This window comes from Anabas testudineus, chromosome 16 (genome assembly GCF_900324465.2).
Source record: "Anabas testudineus chromosome 16, fAnaTes1.2, whole genome shotgun sequence".
Taxonomy (NCBI): domain Eukaryota; kingdom Metazoa; phylum Chordata; class Actinopteri; order Anabantiformes; family Anabantidae; genus Anabas; species Anabas testudineus.
The window spans coordinates 19,008,505-19,031,564 of NC_046625.1; the positions used below are offsets into that span (position 1 = coordinate 19,008,505).

General features: G+C 42.6%; 1 protein-coding gene across 8 annotated transcripts in view; it reads right to left on the reverse strand.

Annotated features, from left to right (window-relative positions):
• The window catches only part of plecb (plectin b), an 88,030-nt gene that overhangs the window by 35,158 nt on the left and 29,812 nt on the right, over positions 1-23,060 (reverse strand). For 3 of the 8 annotated variants that reach the window (XM_026371326.1, XM_026371327.1, XM_026371325.1), the window contains exons 1-2: positions 19,166-19,302; positions 15,504-19,022 (exon numbers count right to left, since the gene is read on the reverse strand). The exons of 1 other annotated variant lie outside the window; for it this stretch is intronic. In XM_026371326.1, coding sequence (XP_026227111.1) covers positions 15,504-18,987 — 3,484 coding nt within the window. In that variant the 5' untranslated portion in view covers positions 18,988-19,022; positions 19,166-19,302. Of the gene's footprint in view, positions 1-93; positions 571-5,857; positions 5,973-15,503; positions 19,023-19,165; positions 19,303-23,060 lie in introns of those variants that run through there. 4 more of the 8 variants (XM_026371329.1, XM_026371328.1, XM_026371332.1 and 1 more) reach the window with 3 other exon arrangements.

Genomic DNA, 23,060 nt, shown 5'->3' on the forward strand with positions numbered 1-23,060 from the left:
AAAACACTTGCCCCAGCAGCTTCTCACACACACATCAGAACAAACAGATCAAGAAGACTCGCTATTTCCCATCAACTGCCACCATACTGGTACCTTTCCTGCCGTCCGTAGCCTTCAGCATCCCCTGGTAATAGCCTTCATCTGAGGGCATCCTGTCTCTGCCCAAGCTGTCAGTGGAGAAATTCCTGTACCTCTGCTGCTGATAAGTCATTGCCACTGTTTGTCAGTGCACAGAACAATAAACTTAATGATAAAATATCCTTGGCAGATTCCTCCCTTGAGAGGAGCTTCTGCTTTACTTGCGACTATCTGCCCCACTGGCCCTCAGTTCGTCTTGGAGTTTGCAGCCCTGTGGTCACAATCCACTCAGCACGTCACAAACCTATGATTTCTCTCCTCTTCTTTCCCTTCAACCTCCTCACTCCCTCATTGGGTTCGGCTCTGCCCTTCTTTTTCCTCCTTAAGTCTTTTTTTTTTTTTCCCTCTTCTCCAGTTCACTCTAATCCTTTCACAGCAAATGGTGCCTGTGGGCTATGAAGTCTGGGCCTGTCCTCATGTGTGTGATGTGCGAGTGTGTATTTAGTGGCAGTAGCGTGTAGAAGACATAGTGGGCAGGGCTCTGAACACACCCCTTCCTCTTTCAGTCCGCGGCGAGAAAGAAGAAGTAGAGGCGGAGAAGGACGAGGTGTGGTCAACCTGGATGTACTATCACTTAATCGCTTCGCTTGCGCAACACACAAGTGCACAAGCTGAGTCACTAGCAACAATAAAAAATCATAAAAGCTAGTGCTCATAACCTTTTTATGCTTAAAATTGAACTAAATAGCATTTTAATTATCAATTTATGACGTCTGGTCAGAAGTGAAAAAGATATGCAAAGAAAGCCTAAAAGAAGTGTAAGAAGTATAAAGTTTCCCATTCACACACACATACACATACAGTACAACATTCCTCAGACATTTCACATCATCAATTACTCACTATGACCAAAACGGCGTGAAGATGGACACAAGATTTTCAAAAGTGCTGCTATGGATTCCAAACAGGATGTAGATCACACACCCTGCACATCACTGAGTCACTGGGAAATTTAGCCTACAGCAGCTCAGTCTTTGTGTAGAATAAAAAAAAAACTGTTTCAGGAAAGGTATAATGCCTGTAATGATTTCTTTTATATGTGTTGTGAAGCATAATTTGCTTTAACCAAAAAGCAATTTTTCAGCCTTTACGCATTTCCTATTCCGTGGTATTAAATTCAAACAAACTGGAGCCCACAGGATGCATCAGTTCCTGTAAACCAGGCGGTTTGGGGTTAAAACCGACAATGTGTGAACAGTATTTGATATTATTACTTGGGGTTTTCTTTCCGGAAAGTTCTAAGCACTTTTCTAGGATCACATCCGGGATAGAAAGTTATTTTTCCACATATGATAAAAAATAAAAATAAAAATGCAATTTGGACTATTCAGTAAGTTGTTACATCCAAATAACAAGTAAGAATGTTTTGGCAGTTTAATCAGCACCTTCTGTTAAAATCATCCTGCACACCTTTTGCTAAACAGTAAAAAAACTGTGTTATTTAAAAAAAAAAAAAGGAAAGAAGATGCTAAAATGTAGCATGATGAGACATAGACAGACTCAGTCAGTGAGACATTATGTTTATAATGGCTAATGTGAGGTAGTATTAGTTAAAATTACCACTATAAACTGCCATTAATACATATAATAAATTCAACATGGTGAGACTAAGTGTCCAAAGTCCTGTATTTACTGAGAGTTCATCTAAGGACTCTGGGTCTTAGTTAGACTGTCCCTCCATAATATGCCTCTATATGGCCAATGTATGCTGGCAGGTAATCTGGAGGGCAGGGTGTGTCCTATCTGTGCTAAATCCTGCCCATCTAGCCTGGAGGTAGGTTTATATCCCTTTTCCCCCACTCTCATTGACATCACTCTAAAACCATTTTTCCCCCCTTCCAGAGTACAAGCTGCTGAACATAGCCTGTATGAACATGAAGGTACTTAATGTGTCAGTGTAAGTGTGCCTGTGCATGCGTGTGTGTGTGTGTGTGCCATGCGTTGACTCAAGCCGAGCCACGTTAGCAAATTTGGAGACACACCTCTGTAGTTCCATACAATGTCTCGGCAAGCAGAGGAATTAAGGAGTGGTACAGTATGTGGGAAGGCAATTAAATGTTAAAAAGCAAAGGAATGACAGTCAATGGAGAATTTACTTTGGAAATCTGACAGGTTTTCATTTTGGAAATGCTTTTACCTGCACAGTCTTTAGGCTATAAATGCAGTTATTTGCTTTATAAACAACTTCAATGGGTAGGCCAATTCTTAGAAAGTAGAATAGCGTTGGATAGAACAAGATAAAATAGAACATAACTGGTTTCTCTGCATATCATATCAGAGATGCACGGGCAACATTAGATGGTGACGGACGCCTCCCGACACTCACGTGGGAAACACTCGACACAGGACACTCAAACGAGTGAAAGTGTGGAACATCTTAGTCATGAGATCTTTGCTCCAGAGAGGAGACATATCATTAAGGTCTCAACATGCTTATTACTCTGCTCCCTCTGCTGGCTTCATCAAAACCAGATGGGACCCTTTTTATATGCTGAGAGAGATTTTTTTTTGTCAATTCTGAGGTCTGATGATCTGACGTTTTCTCATTGAAGTGACAGGGATGCTGGGTTTCTTCTTCTTGTGTTATCAAACTGTCTTTTTTACTGTCAAACAATGCGCAAACCTAATAGTTACCTATTTATAACAGAATACGTAGTGACTGGTGGATGGATACATTCAGATGTAAAATTGAAATGGATTTAGAGCCTCCGAGTCTTTGATTGTAATCCATTCAATGAGGTTGACATTTTTGGTTTCTAGTGACATGATGCCACAACTATTGGATGGAACTGGTGTGAAATTAGTTTCATTCATTCCCCCCTGAGGATCAATTACACTAACTCTGTCCCCATAGTGGCTGAAGTGGAACCACTGACAGCCAATTCAAGACAAGTAAGCATGTTATTGCGCTACATTATTGTGGTGAATAGGGAAAACATCATGGTAAATATCAGCATGTCCAGGTTGTTACTGTGACCACACATCATGACTCTGTGAGTTTTTAGCTCCCTGTGCCTGGTTGTAGATAGTTTGGTATAATTACCATAAACAGATCTCACCACCGACATCTTGGTTTAGTTCTGTCCCACACGAGTGCTGGCGGTTTCTAAGACCACTTTCCCCATAAACCATTTTTGCTGTTTCTTGCTTCCTGATTAGTGTTTAAAAAACACCCTGTGTTTGTGCCTATTTCCAATCTATATAAGGCATCTTTGCCTTTTCTGAATACTTATGGCAGGACTTGCAGCCATTTAGCTTTAGACCAGACTGTATTTTAAAGCTAGAGGAGCTTGATTCCCAAACAAGCAAGCAAACAAATTAGAGGAGAGAAGAATTCTAAGAATGTGTAATTATGGTTTTTCAAAGTGCTGAACTGCAGCGTAAATACGAGGGTTTAGACAGAGGGAGCACAGATGACACCTCTCACTGTTGATGATGAAAAAGCAGAAGGGATTTGCACCCAGAGGTTACGTTACATGTCTCCTTTATCTTCCTCTCCCTCTTTTTTTTTTACTCATCTGCCCCTTTAACCCTCGTGGTATCTCACTGAGGTGAAAGTTAAGCATTTATTGCAATATCTAGCCACCACACCCTGCAGGGAAAGGAATGTTGATAAAACTAGGAACAAGCTAAACACACCCAGGGTTATTGCCTTGGTTGTTCAGCAAAGAGGAGGCGAAGGAGTAGGAGGTGGGGAAGGAGGAGGAGAAACTTGAAACTTCAACACAGGTTGAATCGTACTTCTGCTGGGCAAACAAAGCCAGCTGAGAAAGAAACAGTGACCGGGAGAGAGAGAGAGAGAGAGAGCGATAACTGGCAGCATGGCTCTCCTGAGCTAAAGAAACCTCCATGGAAAGTCCCACATCTGGGTTTGTGTCACTTCTAATGTCTATTTTGGTGAATTCTAATGCAACAGCTAAATAGGGGACATTGAAACTGGCACAGTGGCCAGAGGGTTACCTTTAAAACAGTATTTGTCTCCCTCTGCAGGTGAGAGCAATGAAAGATGTCACTTCAATCGGGGAGCATTCACTGTGTCAGCGTACCTCAATGTAGATGCTTTTCCTGGCAATTTACAGCAGATGTGTCTGTATAAGGTCCAGATCATGCTGATTTTATATTCATGCACATTTTTTCTTTTTCTATAGTGCTCATTGCTGTGCTGTTTGTTCAGTGCTTACTTATAACTACCTAGATACCTTTTTTCAAGAAACTGGAAACATCCAACTATATGGAACAATCCTGAGAAAAAAACAAACAATTTTTTTCTTATTATTCTACTCAATAAAATCTCCCAAAAGCCCCAGAAAAGAAGAGCGAGAATTGAATTTTATTACTTAAGAGTACTACTTATCAAAAGTCTGCATTATCAAAACCAGGAACAGTGACAGTGACAGTAAAGTTCTGTGGTCCTCACAACAACTAAGTATCTTCATTACTGGGCCTAAGCCTAATGTACTGAAGGTTCCTCATTTTCTTGCCATCCATTAATCCATCATGACATGTGGTATTTACATATGCTGTCTCACTCCTGCCAGTTTCCAAACGCCCATGCAAATGTGGAAAAAGGGGAACCTGAGCTGTGTTTCTATGACAACACCCATAAACACACAGAACCATGTGGCTCAGTGGTGACTGTGACTGACTATTACTCATGTCTGTATTTTTAGACCGAGGAGTCTCCAGTAACTGACCAATGTGATGTGGAAAGGAAAACACCAAGTCATCCACCCACCAAACTCCACTCCTATCTGAAAGTCAGGAGAGGTGTGGACTAGTTTGACCACTAGGTGGCAGCACATCCCAACCATGCGAGGCTGTCTATCAGGTAGAAACTAACACTATTAAAATATCTGGCTGTACCATATAATAAAAAAGAGCACAAGTTTTAAGTTTACAACAAGATACGCATGTTAAGAAATATATTTTTAACACAATGCCTAAAAGAAAAATGACCTAGCTAATGATCAACTATGCACAGTATATTGCACCATAATATACTTGTGCAGCAGCATTTGCATTTGCTTCATTTAGAGCAACATCCATCCTCAAATAAATGGTGGAGATGATCTACAAATAATGTGTAGGTTGCCACTGATCACACTGCTATACAGTAGATAAATGCATCATATCTACTGTCGTTCTGTGTAATGTGCTATTTGACATATGACACACATTTTTTCGATTTCTCCTACATTTTATGTTGGATGTAACAAGCACATTGCGTGAGACAGTACATCACTCATCTTATTGTTGGGTTTATTGCAGCAGCATGAGCAGCAGCTACAGGCGATTCTCTGTACATACATGTTGCAAAGAGCCTATAATTAAACAGCTCGTGAGTATTTGCCAGAACTGCTCTGCATTTCTCCTTTCTAATATTATTTATTGCCAGAATCAGAACTAGTTTTGTTCTCTGACCAAGTAGATGTTCACATAAAAAGGAATCTGCTTGGCAATATAATAACGCACTGAACTGTGTGACAAACTCCGACATTGTATAATAGTATTTTTAAATTATGTTTTTCTTTTATTATTATTAGTATTATTTTAGGTTTTTTTTTTTAGCATAACCAAACATCAACCTAAAACATGTAACACATTTTGTAGTTTCTCTGAGCATGCCTCTAGCAGCAACAGCCCTGCGGTGTCACTATGCTAAAAACACTCCTCACTGCAGTAACTCCTCCCCACCTAGCCCACAGGTCTCTACACTCACCTGCACAGCACATCTTACTATACAGATATCTGCTCCTTTCTCCGTACAAGCTCATCTCATGCAAATAACTCCCTCGCTCGGGTTTCCATAACGTAGCCATTATGATCCTGATGGAGACATGCACAGAGTGTGTCCCTCTGTGTCTCAGACACACTGTGCAGCTGCTGTGAGGTGACTTTAAAAAATAAAACACACAGGAAACACTTTCTAACAGATGAAAGCCGGATGGTTTGCCCTGCCCATTTCATTTCTGGACAAACCAAAAGATGACAGACAGGTAACTCCACATTATTTTAATGCTATCTTTGCTCCAGCTGTTTTTTTTTTTTTTTTGTCTTTTGATGACCCAGTGATTAATATTTGTTTAGTGTTAACAAGATCATCTAAAATTGGACCTGTGACTGTTTTATGTAAAGATAAAAGTGTTCTTTGTCATAATAATTTAATCTGTTTATCATTAACTGACACTGTCCAAAAAGCAGGTGCTACAGAGCCTGAGGGAGTGTTGTTGTATCTAACTGCTCTCATGATATTGTCGTATTTTTATGGCAGTTTTAATGCAGCCCTGAAGCAACAGATAAAGGTTCATTTGCGTTCTTTGTTTCTTTCTTTCATTTTCACTCTCTTCTGGGCTTTCCACAGCCAGTTTGAAAATCTACATTGTATAAGATCAAACAAGAAACACTGACCATATCACAGAGAAGGGTTAATGATAGGTAATGATTCTATGCATGGTACAAAGAAGCCGACTCGGACAACACACACCTGCTGTCGCCAGCCAACAGTTTACGACAGGACACAGCTGAGCTGTCTCTTAGGGAGAATTAAAAGCAAAAGTGACCTAAATGTGCTGTGTTCAGTTCTTAAAGGACACCGACCTTTGACCCAGGGTGACTCTCTGATCTCCACACTGGACACGGTCACTCACAGAGCATCTTTTGCTTGGATATCATTGGACTGAATGGCAAAGGACTGGAAGTTCAGTTCTTCCTGGCAAACATAAAATGTCATTACACTGAACCAGTCTTGATGGTGCATGAACTACTGTAGCTGCTAAATCTCTAATGGAGGTCACAAAGGGGTTTAAATAAACCCCCAGCACAGGACTGGATGTGTTTCCGTAGTCGCAGTGATGTTCATCAATAAAGTCGGCTCTTGATGAACAGCCTGCATTGTCCGTGCAAATTTTTGTCTCTCATCAGGGTTTGTTCCAGAGGACAAGACAAGGGTGTCCAAAGCCCTTTTGGGTTTCTATGAGTCCCTGAAGCATAAGGTCACCCTGAGGTGCACGCCATCTAGCCTACTTTGCATTCATGGAAAAAATACACGCACTCACTGAGAGAGAGAGAGAGAGAGAGAGGGAGAGAGAGAGAGAGACACTGGCTTCCACAAAGTAGAAGCTTGACTGTGGGAGTCCTGTCTGTTTCCAGGAAGAATGCTGGCTTTTCCACAAACCAAAGCCAGAACTCAACCACCGCTGCCCACACAGCTCTGTGAGGATATAACATCCATCTCTAAAAGAGCATTTGTTTGGCAGTGTGTGTGTGTGTGTGTGTGTGTGTGCAATCCCACGACACATTCTCAGCTCTCTTCTGCCGTATATAAGAGATGGAGTGTGAGCTTTCTTACGTTAAAAGGGGCCACCTGTCCAATCTGTTACTGGCTATGAAAATAACAAACCAATTATGCAAAGCGACTACTTCGTAACTGCATGGGGTAAAACCCAACGTTCTAAAACATCCACCATTCAACAGGGATGGTAATATGCATATCCTATCAACTCAGAGGATGATTGTGAGTTTGAGTCTAAAGAAAGCTGGTAAAGTAAAGTACAGTACATCCTGGGGGGCTCCTGGGGTTGAAATACCAACACTGGCAGTCTGTGGGAAGTGAAAACAAACACAGATGCAATGTCAAAGGTCATTGAGAGAATGCCGACTGATGCATCTTGTGTGCGACACTGAATATTTACAGTCCAACTCAGCGCCCACTTGCTTGTGACCTTTCGTCTGACTCCATTCTGACACGGCTGGAAAAGAGTTACCACCATGTTCCCACCTTTGCACGCACTGCACGCCATAAAGGATCTGAATCTAAATGAACAGCGGCCAGGAGTAGATGAGATGCCAGTGAAACCTCAGGAAGAGGACCTACTAAGTGGACAGAGGACAGAGCTGTCATCATGCAGTATGGACACCAGTGAAATAGGGGGACAGTTACGACAGGAAAACACCACGACAGGCCAGGACAGAAGAGCGCAGGTCAGCAGTGACAGCAGCTGCATTTAGCTCTTTGGAATATCAAATAATAAAACTTTATCAGATTGAACATTCCAGACTAAATGTCAGCGTGAAGTAAACAACAGTAAATTAACCAAATGCCCACACAAATATTAGCTATCAGAGATCAGACTGATGCTTATGTATAACTAGACCAATTTAAATAGTATGCAACATATTATGAGGGATGATGCATTATATATTGTTTAACTGTCAAAAGTTACCCTCTCATCCTGATTCAGGATTGAAACTTGAAATGTTTATATGAATGGTGGACAGACTGACAGACAGATCATCTCCTTGACTAGCACTACTACTGTAGTGTGGCTTAAAATTCAGGCTGAGCACAGTTCCAGTATAAAACAGCTTAATATGTATCTGCAGCATTATCAGAGGGCAACTTGTGGTTCTGCGCCGCCATGTTGGTCCAGGGTAAATCCAAGACAAAGTCATGAAAGCGTTGCCACTGAGCACATGTGGATTCAGGTCTTTTGTGGAGTTGTCTGTTAGTTCAGAGTCTGGCAGAGACTCCAATCCAGCAGGTGTATTAAACCGGTGCTGGGAGGTACTATTCATGTTAATGATGAGACACTAGGACAGCACACATACACACACCCACACATACACAGGCGTTTGATCCCTAACCAAACAAGACTAGACAGGTTTGGGAGGAACCATTGAAAGGCTTTGTTCCAATAGCACTCATCATCCGTTCCACTAAACTATTTAATTATTGAAGTGGAACAAGTTGGACCCTCGACTGGTTTGCTTCCGTGTACCTTGACATGTCAGATTGTCAGTCTCAATGCACACAAGCCAGTACGACATGTACCAAATCAAAAGCCTTCCACTGTGTCACACAGTAACGGCTAATCCCTTTGCAGCTTTGCATAAGTACGGACACTTCAATCAGCGGGCATCAACATGGCACCATGAAAACTAACATGGACAGGGGGCACCTTCAGCTGGTCACACTGCAAAAAGACACATTTACTAATGAACATGAACCTGTGTGTGGGACTGGCAGTGCCTCCAAATTTACATCTCAGTGACAAAACTAACATGAGAATAAGCATAATACAGAGAGACCTGAGCTATTAATGCAGCATTAACACTGAAATCAACAACGAATGTGTAAAACTCAGAGAGACAAACACAGAAAGAAAGCAAACACTACTGTAGCATGCAGCTACTCAAAGACTTTATTGCTCTTCTTGTTGTCTGTTTAAGCTTTAAAAGCTCCATTTTAATATCCTGCAGGTCTCTTACCTTGTCTCTGTTTTCTAAAGTGCCAAAATATAATCAGGGAGACTAAGTGCCCCACGACCACAAGGGCAGGGAGAGTGGATCCTGGGGGGCTTACAGGCATTTGTTGTTGGGACAGAGAGATGAGGTAGAGGGGCTTAAGGGGACGAGACCAGGCTGTGGTGACAGGTGGTCCTTCACTGAGAGGGGAAACGGGGAGTGGGGTGACATGGGCGTGGCAGCAGGGACATTTAAAAAGACAGAAGACACCACTAATTTCCTTAGATTGAAGCTGCTACTGAAAGACTTCTTCTGGTCTGCTCCTTTATGATGAAAGCAGACTGTACCCTCCTAATGTCCTTCATAAGTAAGTCAGTAAGTTGTATTGGATTAAGGAAAATGTGTGTCTTGTTTTTAACAAACCATAACAAGAAGAGAAATGATCAAACAGCAGCATTTTCCAAGTCTACAGCCTCTGTACAGTTTAATTTGCTGCAGTGTAGCAGGATGAAGAATCATTTCATTGTGCTGCTCCTGATGCCTCTGACACACCGCTCAACTAGTTCATGTGATCATCGGGTTACTATCTGCATTCTTAGCTGATAACGAATTTCTACAGAACATTGTCAAGCCCAATTGAGCGATGATAGGCATTAATATCCCTGGGCAAGTCCAACGTGTTTGCCATTGTTTGATCCAACCCATCTAAAGTAAAGGATTTTATGATTACATCAACTTTCTATTGTATGTAGTAAAACCACAGCAAACTGGTGACACCGTAATAATAAAAATAAATAAAAGTACTAATAAGCCCTATCTTTATGTATGACACAACCACAATAGCAAACGCACTTCAGCAGATGCCGTAGGATTGTATTAGACCATAGCAGGTGGTCGTGGTTTTACAGCTATCTGAAATAGCCCAGACAGACACACATGGCTGTCTGACACACACCTCAAAAACAAAAATGCTTTGGAATAAACCCGACTTTATGTAAGCCAGCCTTGTTTGTTGATGTCCGTCCGATGCCAGACAAACAGGAAAGACACCTCCTAGAGGAGGGAAGAAGGGGGTGACATTTCCCCCACTGTCCTCACCCCCTTCTACCTACATACCACCAAATAAAGGAAAATACAGAAGGCTGCCAGCCACTAGTAATTCAAGTCAGTCACATTGTGAACGCGTTTAAATATGGAATACAATCTGTGCCGCGGTAGCTGAAGGCTAGAGTCCAGTAAATGTGAACGTGTGTGTATTGTGTCCGTGAGAGTATGTGCAACGACTTCACACGGTTCGTAAAGCCACATTGACAGGCAGCAGCCAGACAGACAAACACCGTGAGACACAGACAGACACAGCCACAGCAACCCCACTCTATGGACCTACCGGGTATGATCTTCATCTAAGAGACTGTACGGAGAGGAGGAGGAGGAGGAGGAGCAGAGTGAAGAAAAAGAGTGCTGGACAGAGGTGGAATGAGGAGATAGCAGAGCCTCCTGTTTGTTTGCTCTGAACTGCCTTGTTTCTCGCTTGTGTTGAATTTAGACAAGCCGTGCCTGCTGCTTGGATCTGTCAGCCTGCTCTCCCGTGGCCAGGGGAGGAGGGTTGTCAAGCCATGCCTGGAGAAGGGGGCAGGGGCGAGGGGCTCAGAGAGCTGAGAGAGGTGGGTGGCCGGGGGGGGGGGAGAGGGCTAGAGCTGACTGAGGGTTATAAATATCCACCAGATCCAGATGATCACACAGTGTCACAGTTAGAAACTTATGAAAGCGCTCTGGCGGGACATTTGGCTACACTAACCCCTTAGAAACACTTCCCGAGCACACGCCCCCCCCCCTCTCTCTTCGACCCTCAATCTCTCTGATGATGCTGTTGGCATAATTATTATGAGATATACAGTTACAGCTCACCGCCAGAAAACACATATTACGTGAGTGCTTTGCTCTACAACATGACTAACATATGCTGGAGTCTCCACTTCCACATAATAATGTCGACACATATAAAAGTAGACTCCTCGTGATTTTGACATAAGGTTGTAATGTAATGGAGTTGCAGAAAGCAGCTATTTCTTAGCTGTTTTTTTGTGCGATGCTCATTTTGCACACTGCTAATTCTTCTCCTCTAGGAATTTCAGCTTTGTCTCTTATTACCCACTTGGCACATTAATTACAATAAGATTGATGCCCTGTGTCTGACATTAAAACTGTAAAGCAGATGTGTTAAACTGGATATGGTCGTTGACTTTATAGAGAACGCACTGGCAGGAACATTAGGAGGGCAGAAATAGCAACAAAGCCAGTAGAAATAAAAACAGAGACCTAACACCCTGATAGCATATTGATTGAAATCAGACAGCCTTGTACTAAATGCCCATCACTAGACTGGAGTTTAGGGATGGACAAACTAAGAGCATGGCCAGAGCTCTCAGCGTGATCTCAGTTCATCCCCAAATTGCTTCTGGGACCCAGCAATGCACAGCATTCTCTAAATATAGCAGCTTCTAATATATGCATATGGCTTTGTCAATTGTAGCGTTGACAACTGGTTCAATTTTCCTGTAATGCTAAAAGCACTCAGTGTTTGGATAGTAGAGCTGGGATAGTCTTCTCTCGTGAACATCGACACTATAGATGGATCTCCTGCGTGAAATGCAGACATCTATACTGAGAAACCGGGGGGGGGGATTAATAGAAGATCGCAAAGAATTCCCCTTTAACATCCTCATGTGACTTCATGAACTCTTGAACTTAACAAGCGCTTCATGCACATTCATTATCATGGTAGGACACACAGACAAAATGTATTCTTAAACTGCCCCATGCAGGATCCATATAGTGCATTTTCTAAACATGGGGCTTCTCTTGAGAAAAGGCTCAGTACGTAGAGTGAGCCTGTATTATATGAATTGAATTGGGTGAACCCCTAAAACACCCAACAGGATCCTAATCAAGTGGAGGTTGAAAACCTCTCTCACACAGCTGAAGTCGTGTTAGTCAGCCCTTCCTATGAGGCCCAACATGTACTGTGGGAAATGACTAATGTCATAACCATCTTGGCAAAAGCCTCAATATATTCCACATGTGATCGATCTATCTGGTTCTGGGGCTGGGACCGCCTACAGTTAACTCCTATATTGCTCGAAGAGATTTCTTACTCTGCATCATTATCCAGGCTCTAGACGTGATGTTGCAACACACTGCCATTAAATTTTATATCACACGCCCGGCTCCTGCCAGTGCGACAGTTCAAATTGGCAACTAAAACACCTACAGTATGTTGGAAGATCAAAAACAACTGGCACATGGGGATAGATTTTGATACGGATTCTAATTACACTAAGTAATCATAGGATTATATTTGTTTTATCCTGCCCATCAAGAATTTTACAGAAGCTGTTTGGGACTGTTTTCAGCACTGGCACAGACATGCATGCATACCATTTCTTCATTGCCAGACTATTTTACTTTGTGCACCTGTATCTCACTTTATGTAATGTAGACCGGTATGTCATCCCAAGTCCAATAAAATACTAGAAGCGATTTCATAAGTGGAGTCAGCAGTCAAAGATAAGCCACAGTAGTTAAGGTCATTTTTTGAGCAAGCATAACTACAAATTCTACTTAAGCTGCCAACTCACAAAACAGTCTATTGATAGAGAGCATGAATTTCAAGCAGTTGTTATGTCCCTCGTTCTTTTTCCTTTTTTTCCATCTCAAAAAGGTCACACTCACATAATTCAAGCCTTCACTTGTAAGAATGGTGCGGTTGAGTCATAACTTTAAAATGATGTGCCACCATAATGAGAGGCGCAGAGCTGCAGCATGCTGTAGCTGTTCATTTAGTCTATCACACAAGATTGCACTGGGCATGAATGCAGAGATGAAAGGAGGACCTGAGGACCTTGGTGGCATGTCTGGGATGTGATTTAGTCTAATTGCCTCTGGTGCCATGTGTGGGCAGAGTTTAAATAGCTTCCCAAGCATGTCCAGCTCATTCAAAATGGCAAAAATGGTTGTTGAACAGTTTTTTTTTTTTTTTGCACATGCAGCACATTCAACAGAAAATCAAAGTGTTCCACTGAAATTGAAAGCAGCTTTAGAAGTCCTGAATTTGAAAGTAACATTTTTGTGGCATAAGTCAGTTGCTTTTCAGATACTTTCCTTGTTCCTCATTTTCACGTCTCTGATGCGCTGGAGCAGCACAAACATAGACATACTTAACTGCACCTACGTGCCAAAGTGTAACTGAGTCTTTTGGCAGCCATTTAATTAGAGAACATGCCAAGAATACCACACTCACAGGGATGAGAGCGCTAAGAAGTAATGTCTGTAAAGCCTCGTTTTTCTGGCGTGAAGACAGAAGAAAAACGATCTTCCAAAAGTGGCTGAAGCAAAGTATCACTGAAAAAACACGAAAACGGGTTTACCCACTACGTGATGTGAATTATGCATTAGTGGGAGGTGTATCTGTACACCCCCAGAGGTAGATGAAGCATCTCTGACAGATAACAATATAGTTAATGGACAGCAGATGTCAGCAGTGGGTCAACAAACACTGTGGTCATCAGATAAACCTGCACTGCTGCATCCATATCTGATAACTTCAACTGCATGTGATGTGTACTGTGCATGTGAGACGTATCACTTTTATCTAACTGCAGTGTGGACTGATGAGTAGCGCAAATCAAATAAAAGAAGCTGCTAATTGAATCCAGATCCACTGTCACATGTGGAACTAAACAAACACACCCATGGAGCTCTGAGCAAGCTATTCCAACTTCCTGACTCTTTGTCTCTCGCTCACACCCTCCACAGACAACGCCCATGTGAAGTCCCTGATACACACCCTCGTTGGGTTACAAAACTGCAAATGACAGTCAAAACAATATCTTATTCTACTTATGGAAGTTGGGAAATATTAGACATTGTCCAAAAACTGGAGTCACGTGAACATCCTTCAGGTCTGTGATTTAATATGAGCAATGCCAGTTTCACTTCAGCAGAACCAACCACACCATCACATGGTGTTTCTAGACTTTTGCAACATTCCTATTCAAGATTTAGCAAAGGAGGCCAGCATACAGTACCGTTATCACATTGTCTACATACCATTACAAAGTGGTATGCAAGGAGCAACGCTATCACAAATGCAAGAGAGGGTGAAAAAACAGAACCAAGCAAATAACCACAGAGCATAACCCAGGGCCAAGAACACAGTATTATTGCAGAACAGAAGAGAATTGCTCCCAACAGCACCACACCTCCCTCACTTATCTTCTCAGTCTGGCTTTAACTAACGTACAGCTGTCTCTACAGGGAACAGGCGAGGCTGAATCTCAGCAAACAGCCCCACCTTGCTTGAATGACTGCAGGTCGTCATAATCTCATTTGGCAAACACTCAGAGATGGCTCCAGAGATTACTGTTTCCACTAAAACCCGTACAGAGCTCAATTTATTACCTAACAGAGATGAAACTTCCCACCCTGTAGAAAAATTGTAGGTCTGCACTTTGATTTGTTTTGCAAAATTAGTACTGATGCACATAAACAGGGTGTGAAGATTACTTAATGTTGCAAAGTTTGTTATAATGTTCACCTGTCATTATTTGTGGAAGACAAACTCGTGTCCTAATGGCTGTGTAGAATCTGACAGTGTGAGAAAAACACTGCAGGGTGTGCTTGTATTAGTATTACTAATACTTTATTTATTTAGCACAAATACAGTACATTTAACTTTCAGCCATATATCAATGGACTCTTCTCACCATTTCATTGAAACTATTCATAAAGAGAGACAGCATCTAGTTCACATGACAAAATAGAGGCTGTGCTCTCTAATATGCAACTTAAACCCATAAACTGTAATCATATTGCTTTAAATAATGCTTTGGAAAATAAGTCAGAGACAAGCGATTACAGTATGGGAATGTTCTTCCCCATATGAAATACTATAAGTACATGACAATGCAGAAGGTCAACAACAGAGCTGTCATCAAAGACCCCACCTTGCTCCCATGCTTCAAAGAAAGGTGGAGAACTCGGAGCGAGAGCAATTACATCACATGCACTGAGTGAGCAAGACAAGGCAGGAAGTAGGTTAATTGGCACGCTTTCAAACAAACCTTCAATGAAGTTTGGCCAAGTCTTCACTTCTGGCTCCTCCAATGAGTGGTCCCAGTCTGCCTCAGGTGAGGCTCCCTGCACCTTTACTTCCGCCGCCCCCGACAACAGGGCCCGCTCTATGGCAAGCTGTTCCAGAACATCCAGGTCCAGGTCCTCTCCTTCCACCTCAGGTTGCACAGGGGGCGGAGGTGTCTGCCCCTCAGTTGCCTCAGGACTAACTAGCTGCTTCACCTCAATGATCTCTTCTACTACTACAATTTTCCTCTTCATATTGGCCTCGTCTATGTCAGAGTTTATGGACTCACAAGTGTGCCCCAGGTGAGGCTGGTCCGGCTGGGCAGCTGCGGGTGTGGCAGTGGCAGAGGGTGTGTCCTCCTTCTTGTCCTTCTTCTTCTCTTCCTCCTGCTTAAAGGCCTCACAAACAGAGAGCCTTGTCTCTGTGCTGCGCTCTGTTGCCTGAGCGGCCGAACGTTGTGCAACTCTGGGAGGCTCCTCTTGCTTGACTAAGGGGCTGGTCTGTGCCTGAGCTACAGCTGCCTCTGCTCTCACTGCTGGTGCTGCTGACGCTAATTCTCCGGCTGCGGGTGCTTCCCTCGCAGTGGAGGATGTTTTTGGTTTCGGAACCTCCCGCTTGATTTTTTCTGCAAAGAGCGGAGCTGGCTCCACCTCCCCTTTGTCTGCTGGGGCCTCAAAGAGCACAGCTGCTGCCTGCTTAGTTTCCTCACTGCACATTCCTTGAGGAGTCATCTTTAGAGAAACATTTATTTCAGTCAGTTCAGAGGCCGTGACAGGGCTCTCTTTAACACTGGCCTCGGGCAATGAGGTAATGTCAGTGGATGGCAATGCTTCAGGCAAAATAACAGGCGTTGTGTTTGTTTTCTCTGATACTGGTGCCTTAGCCTGCTTTTTCCCTTTACCTTTCTTCTTACTCTTTGAAGATTCCTCTGCAGCTTCCCCTGTGTTTATTGGGGATTTAGTGTCAACTGTGGGCTTCTCAGATTCCGGCAGTGATGCAGGGGTTTTCTCTTCACGTTGGGAGCTTTCTAGATCCACCAGAGTGATTTTCTGCACTGTCACTGTTTCCACTTTGGAAACAGTTATTTTCTCAGATTTCAATTGCTCCATGTGGGGCAACATAACATTTAACTCACCCTTAGGGGACACTGGTCCCTGTGTAATCTTGCTGACATTCGTTCCCTCAACCTTCTGTTTTACTTGTGCGTCAAGTTTTTCCTGTGGCACTGATGGCAGTGTGGACGGTTGTTCCTGGACTTCCTCCTTTGGCCCTCCCCTTTGTTCAGGGATTTCTTTTATTTGCTCTGTATCAATATGTTTTTCAGCACTAGCAGGTGATGTCCCCTCAGTCTTTATGGTTGCAGTAACAGAAGATTTTACCTCCTTTACCTTTGAGTCAGGTGATTCCTCAGCACTGACAGTCTTTGATGTGTCACGTGCTGCTTTCTTTTTCTTTCTTTTTGATTTTGAACTTCCTTCAACCACCAGTTTAGTTTCCTTATCCTCCTCTGTGGCAACGACATTTTGACTGTGCCCGAGTGAAGATGAGTCTTTTTGCACTGATGCGGGGTCCTGTATTGAGTCTGTTGAGACTTGCACTATTTTTTCATCTTTATTGACACGAGCAGCCATCCTTACATCAGCTTTCTCTTGTTTTGTAATCTTCTCTGTTACTGTAATTTTCTCTGTGGCTGGTTTTACCACTTCACTATTGGTCTTAGGTGCTGTGAGACTTGCACCAACGGTGGTTGTAACTTCAAGTATTGAGGATTCAGTCACTGCACCAGTTTTATGAAGAACTTCACTAGTTTTAGGCTTTTCTGAGAGATTCACCGAGGATGGTTTAGCATCAGTGGTCTCCTGAGTCACTTTGACTTTGCAAGGTTCCTTTTCTGCATTGTTGGTTTCCACTGGTGTGCTTGTGGTGACACTGGGTTTAGTGGTCTCCTGAGTGACAGATACTTTGGTGGTTTTCTTAACCTTCTCGTTATCAGTTTTAGATTCAACTGGAGCCACTTTTTTTACTTCAGCAGGTTCAACTAATTCCTTAGTAGCCTTTGTTTTCTTCATCTTCTCTTCCTTCACATGTTTTATGTGGGCCTGACTGGTAGTATCAGTAACAGTAAGAAATACAGAAGATTCCTGAGTAGATGCCATTGTACTAACTGCCTGGGGCTTCCTTTTATCAGTTGCAGTATCAACTTCAGTCTTCAACTTGGGAGATTTAACTTGATCCACAAGTGATTTCTTTGTGTTCTCTTCCACAACATCTTTATTGACAGGTTTTGTGATGATGGGGGTAGCTGTGACAGCATCAGTAAGGATACTTGTGGTCTTCTGGGTAGCAGTCATTGATAGGCTGCTTACTTGTTGGGACTGTACTTTAGCAGTTTCACCTGTAGCCTTGATCTCTCCAGTTTTAATTTGACTGACAATCACCTTTTTTGTCTTCTCCTCTTTTATTTTTGTATTGATATGCGTTGTGATGACTGAATTGCTTGTGACCAAGTCACTAGACTTAACAGAATCTATTTCATCAGTGATCTTGGGCTTGTCTTTAATTGTTTTCAGTGACGGGGTTTCAGCTGGATGTTGCTTCAGCTTTGATGTTGTACCACCTGTAGCCTCAGTGACAGCAGGCACAGCTGATGGTAGGGCTGTTTTTGTGGACAGTGATGTTACAGTAGACTGCAATACATCCTGTTTCAAAGCTGCTGTCTGAATAGGGGCAGCATTTGGCACCTTCTCCTTTTGGACCTCAAACACTCTTCTCTCCCGGGAAGTTGTTACTGGTCTCTCTCTGCTCATTTCAGGCTGCTGATAGGACACCCTTTTCACCTTGCTCTCTTCCATCACTGCTGCTTCATTTTGGAAGTTTCCTTTCCTGGACATAGTCTGAGATTGGTCCTCTCCTTCCGCCTCCCATGATGCTTTTGGCCTGACTGGTGCTGCAGCCAATGGACGGCCCCTGAATCTAGGGGTCCTATCAGAGTATCGCTCTCTTTCTCCTGGAGCCATCATGCTATGGCGGTAGCCTTGACGCTCAGCCAGTGCCTCTTCACTTTCTACTTCACCCCTGCGTCCTGGCTTAGGAACATAAGATGTTGGACCTTCCACAGATTGAGTCCTTGCACCCCGGGCAATGGCTAGGGTGGCAGCTGGCTTCCTTACCCTTTGCAAAGAGGCTGGAACAATCTCAGCAGGCAGGTGGAGGTAGTCACGCAGGTAAACAATACCCTCATTGGTCAGGTACCAGTAAAAATGTCTCCAAGCAAATGTCTCCTTCACATGGCCCCTGGACTTAAGAGACCCCATGGCACGGATTACTTGTAGGTTGCTTACACCTTGTACCTCAGGGTGCTTGATCTGAGGCCTCTTGTCCTTTTTGGCCACCATGACACCATCTCGAAACAAGACTTCATAGATGGCCTTCAGGTCCCGCAGGGGCATCAGCATTCCAGCAACCATTGTGCTTTATGCCAGTATACACTCTCAAAGTAAAACTAAAATGCACAACATCAAAGAAAGACAAATTAGACCGTCTCACGTCTTGCTGTGTGAAAGAATCCAGTGGCAAAACCAGCTGTCACATGGTTCTTAATAGAATGAGATAAAATGAAAGATCAAATCTAATGTGTTTTCTTACTTTTCTCTCTTGTTCTTGCTGGTCCTTTCGCTATCTTGAAGAAAAAAATATTCCTCTGTGAAATCTGACTCAAATAAAGTCAAAAGTGTGCTGTTCTCCCAACATTCAGCGGGAAAGAACAGACTCCGCTCTGCCGAGATGGCAATGACAGAATGGAAGAGAAGCAGCGTGTGTGAGAGAGAGAGAGCGAGCGAGAAAGAGAGAGAGAGGTACACTTCTCAGTACGGCTCCTCCTCCTTTCTCTCTCTATTTCTTAGGGGAAAACTGGCATGGAAAAAAATTCTCACTAAAGTAAATAGTACAGAAGGAAGTATAAAGCAAAAAAAAAAGTAAAGCCTGCAATAAAGTGATTAAACTAATCAAAGAGTTAACATTAGATGAATGGAGCCGCACACACTGAAGTATGTTTCACATGTTCTTTATCTCTGTGACTTTTACGGAGACACCCACCCACAAATGAAAGCACACACCTCCTACATAACATGTAAATACCTCTAAACAGACACTACGAGAAGCTGACACACACCCTTTGGCAAGTCACACACTAGCTCAATGAATGGATCGTTCCAAACAGTGATTGTAAAACAGCGGACAAGCTTGCATACAGTATATGATTGATGCTGTGCAGCGATTCACTGGGCATAGGTTGTGAAGTCAAAAGTGTCCAATTTTACACATTTCCAAGTTGACTTATCTGCACGTACTCTAATGTTTTCAGTTCTAATGTCACATGATTATATAAAGACTGGTGATATTTTGAGAGAAAATATATTCATGTACTGTTTTCTGCTCCGCGTTTCAGACAGAGACACTTTACCGATCTTATTTATGGGCAACACGGGAAAAGGCAAAACTATTAAATCACAGTGGTAGTTTGATACAACCCACACAGATATAGTCTAACAGAAATAATATCCAGATCAATTCTATTAATATCTGTGTTTGTTTAGACGGTCACCAAGCCACCAAGTGAAGGGAACTACATAGACTAATCAGTGCTACTTTTTGTGGCTCATTAAAGTGATGCAACGGCCTGTAAAGCACCCTCAAGTCGTGTTGCTGCTCTTAACAGCTAACATTAGAGCTTCATGCCTCAGTTTATCTTGGAAACAAGAATCTGTCTTGCACGACTATATAAAGAAGTGTACATTATACTGTAGCTAACCTTTTCAGCTCTCTCAGGAACAGGAACATGATATCACCTTTCTATCCCTAGATCACTCCTCTCTTCTGTACATCTGTCTACCGTTCGTCTCTCTGTGTCATTGAGAGTGTCCTGTCACGGTCGGTGTCAAGTGAAAGTCGAACTCGAAGGAAAACTGACTGTTGCTAGATAGAGCAGGGGAGTATATGTTAAGTGAAGTCACTGAAAAGATAAGCACCTACACTACAGAAGAGCGGCGTAAGCAGACATTGCTGTGCTGGGACACAGCAATTTGGTTGCAAAATTATAGCAGTGGTGAATGAGCAGCAATGGAATGATGCCTTCTGCCTGCAGCTTTAAACCACACACACTAATACACTGGCGGAAAACTGTTTTCATTTAATTCGCCATGGCAACAGTCAAATGAAGTGAGCCAGTTCTGAGTAAGCCACATATCCGCTTTCAGAGCTGCAGCGGACCAGCCGTCCATAAATCAGCTGGAGCGGACAGCTGGACGACACTTTCATTTGTCAGAGCATTATTTGCAAAGACACTGATCAGAAACAAACTATAAGCCTACAGTAAAGTTTCCATCAGCAATCAAGCGAGTAAAATATGAACACATTACAATAAGGACATTAGCTTATTCGTTCAGCTCCATTGAGTTGCAGAGTTTTGGCACTGCAGGACAGAACCTCTCTACCTTTACTAATTCTGTCCAATACCTTTCCCATGACAGTTCTCTGAAATGTGTCCAGTCCGACTAGGAGGTGATGCCCCAGGCCATGTACTCCACCTATAGCAGATATGCTCTAAAACATACTGTGCCTCCTGATGTTATCTTTAGTCGGATAACTAAGTTAATGATTCAGGCTGACGGCAGGGACGAGCTGTCAAAGGAGGTATACAGAAACTTTCAGGTTGAGTGTGCTAGAAAGACATTCCTTTGTATTGTGAAATAAATGTTTTATGGTTGACATGCTGCAGTTTGTCTGACAGTGAGGTAGCTGTGTGTGTGAGTGTGCACGCATATAAGTGTTTAAGTCACATTAAGTTGGTTATGTACTACACTGATGAATTTCTGTTGGCAGACAGTAAGTGTGCACATGCCAGTCAATTACTGTATAAATTAAAACTCAAGTGCACAAAGTGCTTAGTGAACTACAAACTTCCTACAGTCTTAATCTGGTTGGAAGCCCAGTCCCTTCATCCAGTTCAAATATTAAATTATATTATTATATTATTATTCCACTATGAGAAGGATGTAGGCTCATTTTTTTAACTAATGATATTTAATTCTGGAGACCATAAACAGATATTGTAACAGCAGCCATCCACAAATGGAAGCATGATATGACTGACTGGAGCAGATAAAAGAGTAATAAGACCTCAGGGAAGAGGGTCTGAATAGTTTATTGGTGAGGAGTCCTCTTCTGCCTCGAAGTTTCAGGCTCTACAAGTACCAGAATAGACTTGTCAGCACGATCTGACCGTGGCTGGCGAGTGTCCCACTGTAACGGCCTGCAGCTCAGCGCTCTATTGGCCCTGCACACGTGCACTCCACTCTGATATAAGATCCATGCCTGACTGTGCCCACTTTCAGGCAAAGCAAAGGTCAGCAAAGCCTTCCTTACCCTCTAATGTATGTGCTTACATTACAAGTGAGTGGAGTCTAACGAACAAAAGATGTGTCCCCCTAATTAAAGACATATGCACAAAAAATGGAGTTGATCGTCATCAATGATGTCCCTTTCTATATCCAAAATCATGACAGGCACTTTTGTAGTCATGACAAATCATTCAGCAATGCACAAGAACCTTTTTTTTATCTGGACGATAAGCCTATTTTTATTTTAACAGCTTGTGTCCTGGCTGGTTATACTTAGGAGAGTGACTCCTCTGTCGTGGACAGCTGTGCCCCCTGAAGAGCTGACGTGTTAGAGCACAAACACCTTTGACCCAGGAATCTGCCAAAGTTAGCGACCACCGTAACAGCTTTACATGTAGTTTAGGGTTTGTTACCGCAGTAGGTACAGGATTTCCTAAGAGTCAGTTTTCATTCTTAATAGTTAACAAATTTAGCAAACTATTGATACATTCATTCCTTTAATTAGTGCAATAGCTACTATCCTGTAAATTACTGGAAACATGTCTTCGCAGAATGAAATTGCACTGTGGTGGGTATAAAAATATGCACTTAAAAATAGCTTTTTTCAAATTTTCAATATATCTTCTGTCTCAGGCCTGAGCAAACGTCCACTTTTAATGCGTAATTATTGAAATTGTGAATAGCAAATCCCTCCGGAACACGTTTGTAATTTTGGACTATAAATAAACTCGACTTGTTGGCTGTGTCTATTGTAACTTGCTGACCAATTGCATGTGAGGCCTTAGTGGTCCGGCAGGCAGAGAAAGTAGGCTTTGAAATGTAGGCTTTGAAATGCAAGATGGACACAGTTTCATAGATTAACCTCTGGCATTATCTCGTCTCTGGGTACTGGGGGTGTAAATAGGATGATACAGGGGCCCTAACAATTGATCACTTGAAGAGAACTTTGCCCCACATGCACATAGAAACCACAGACAGTTTGAGAGGTAGCTAGAAGAAAGAAAAAAAAACAACACTGTGTACTGTACAGAAAAATGTACCAGCAAACACAAACACACACAAGTGTAATAAACCACAAATTGGCTGCAAACAAAGAAGCACTGTGTGTTAGGAGCCAGTGAACAGAGAGGGAGTCTGAGAGG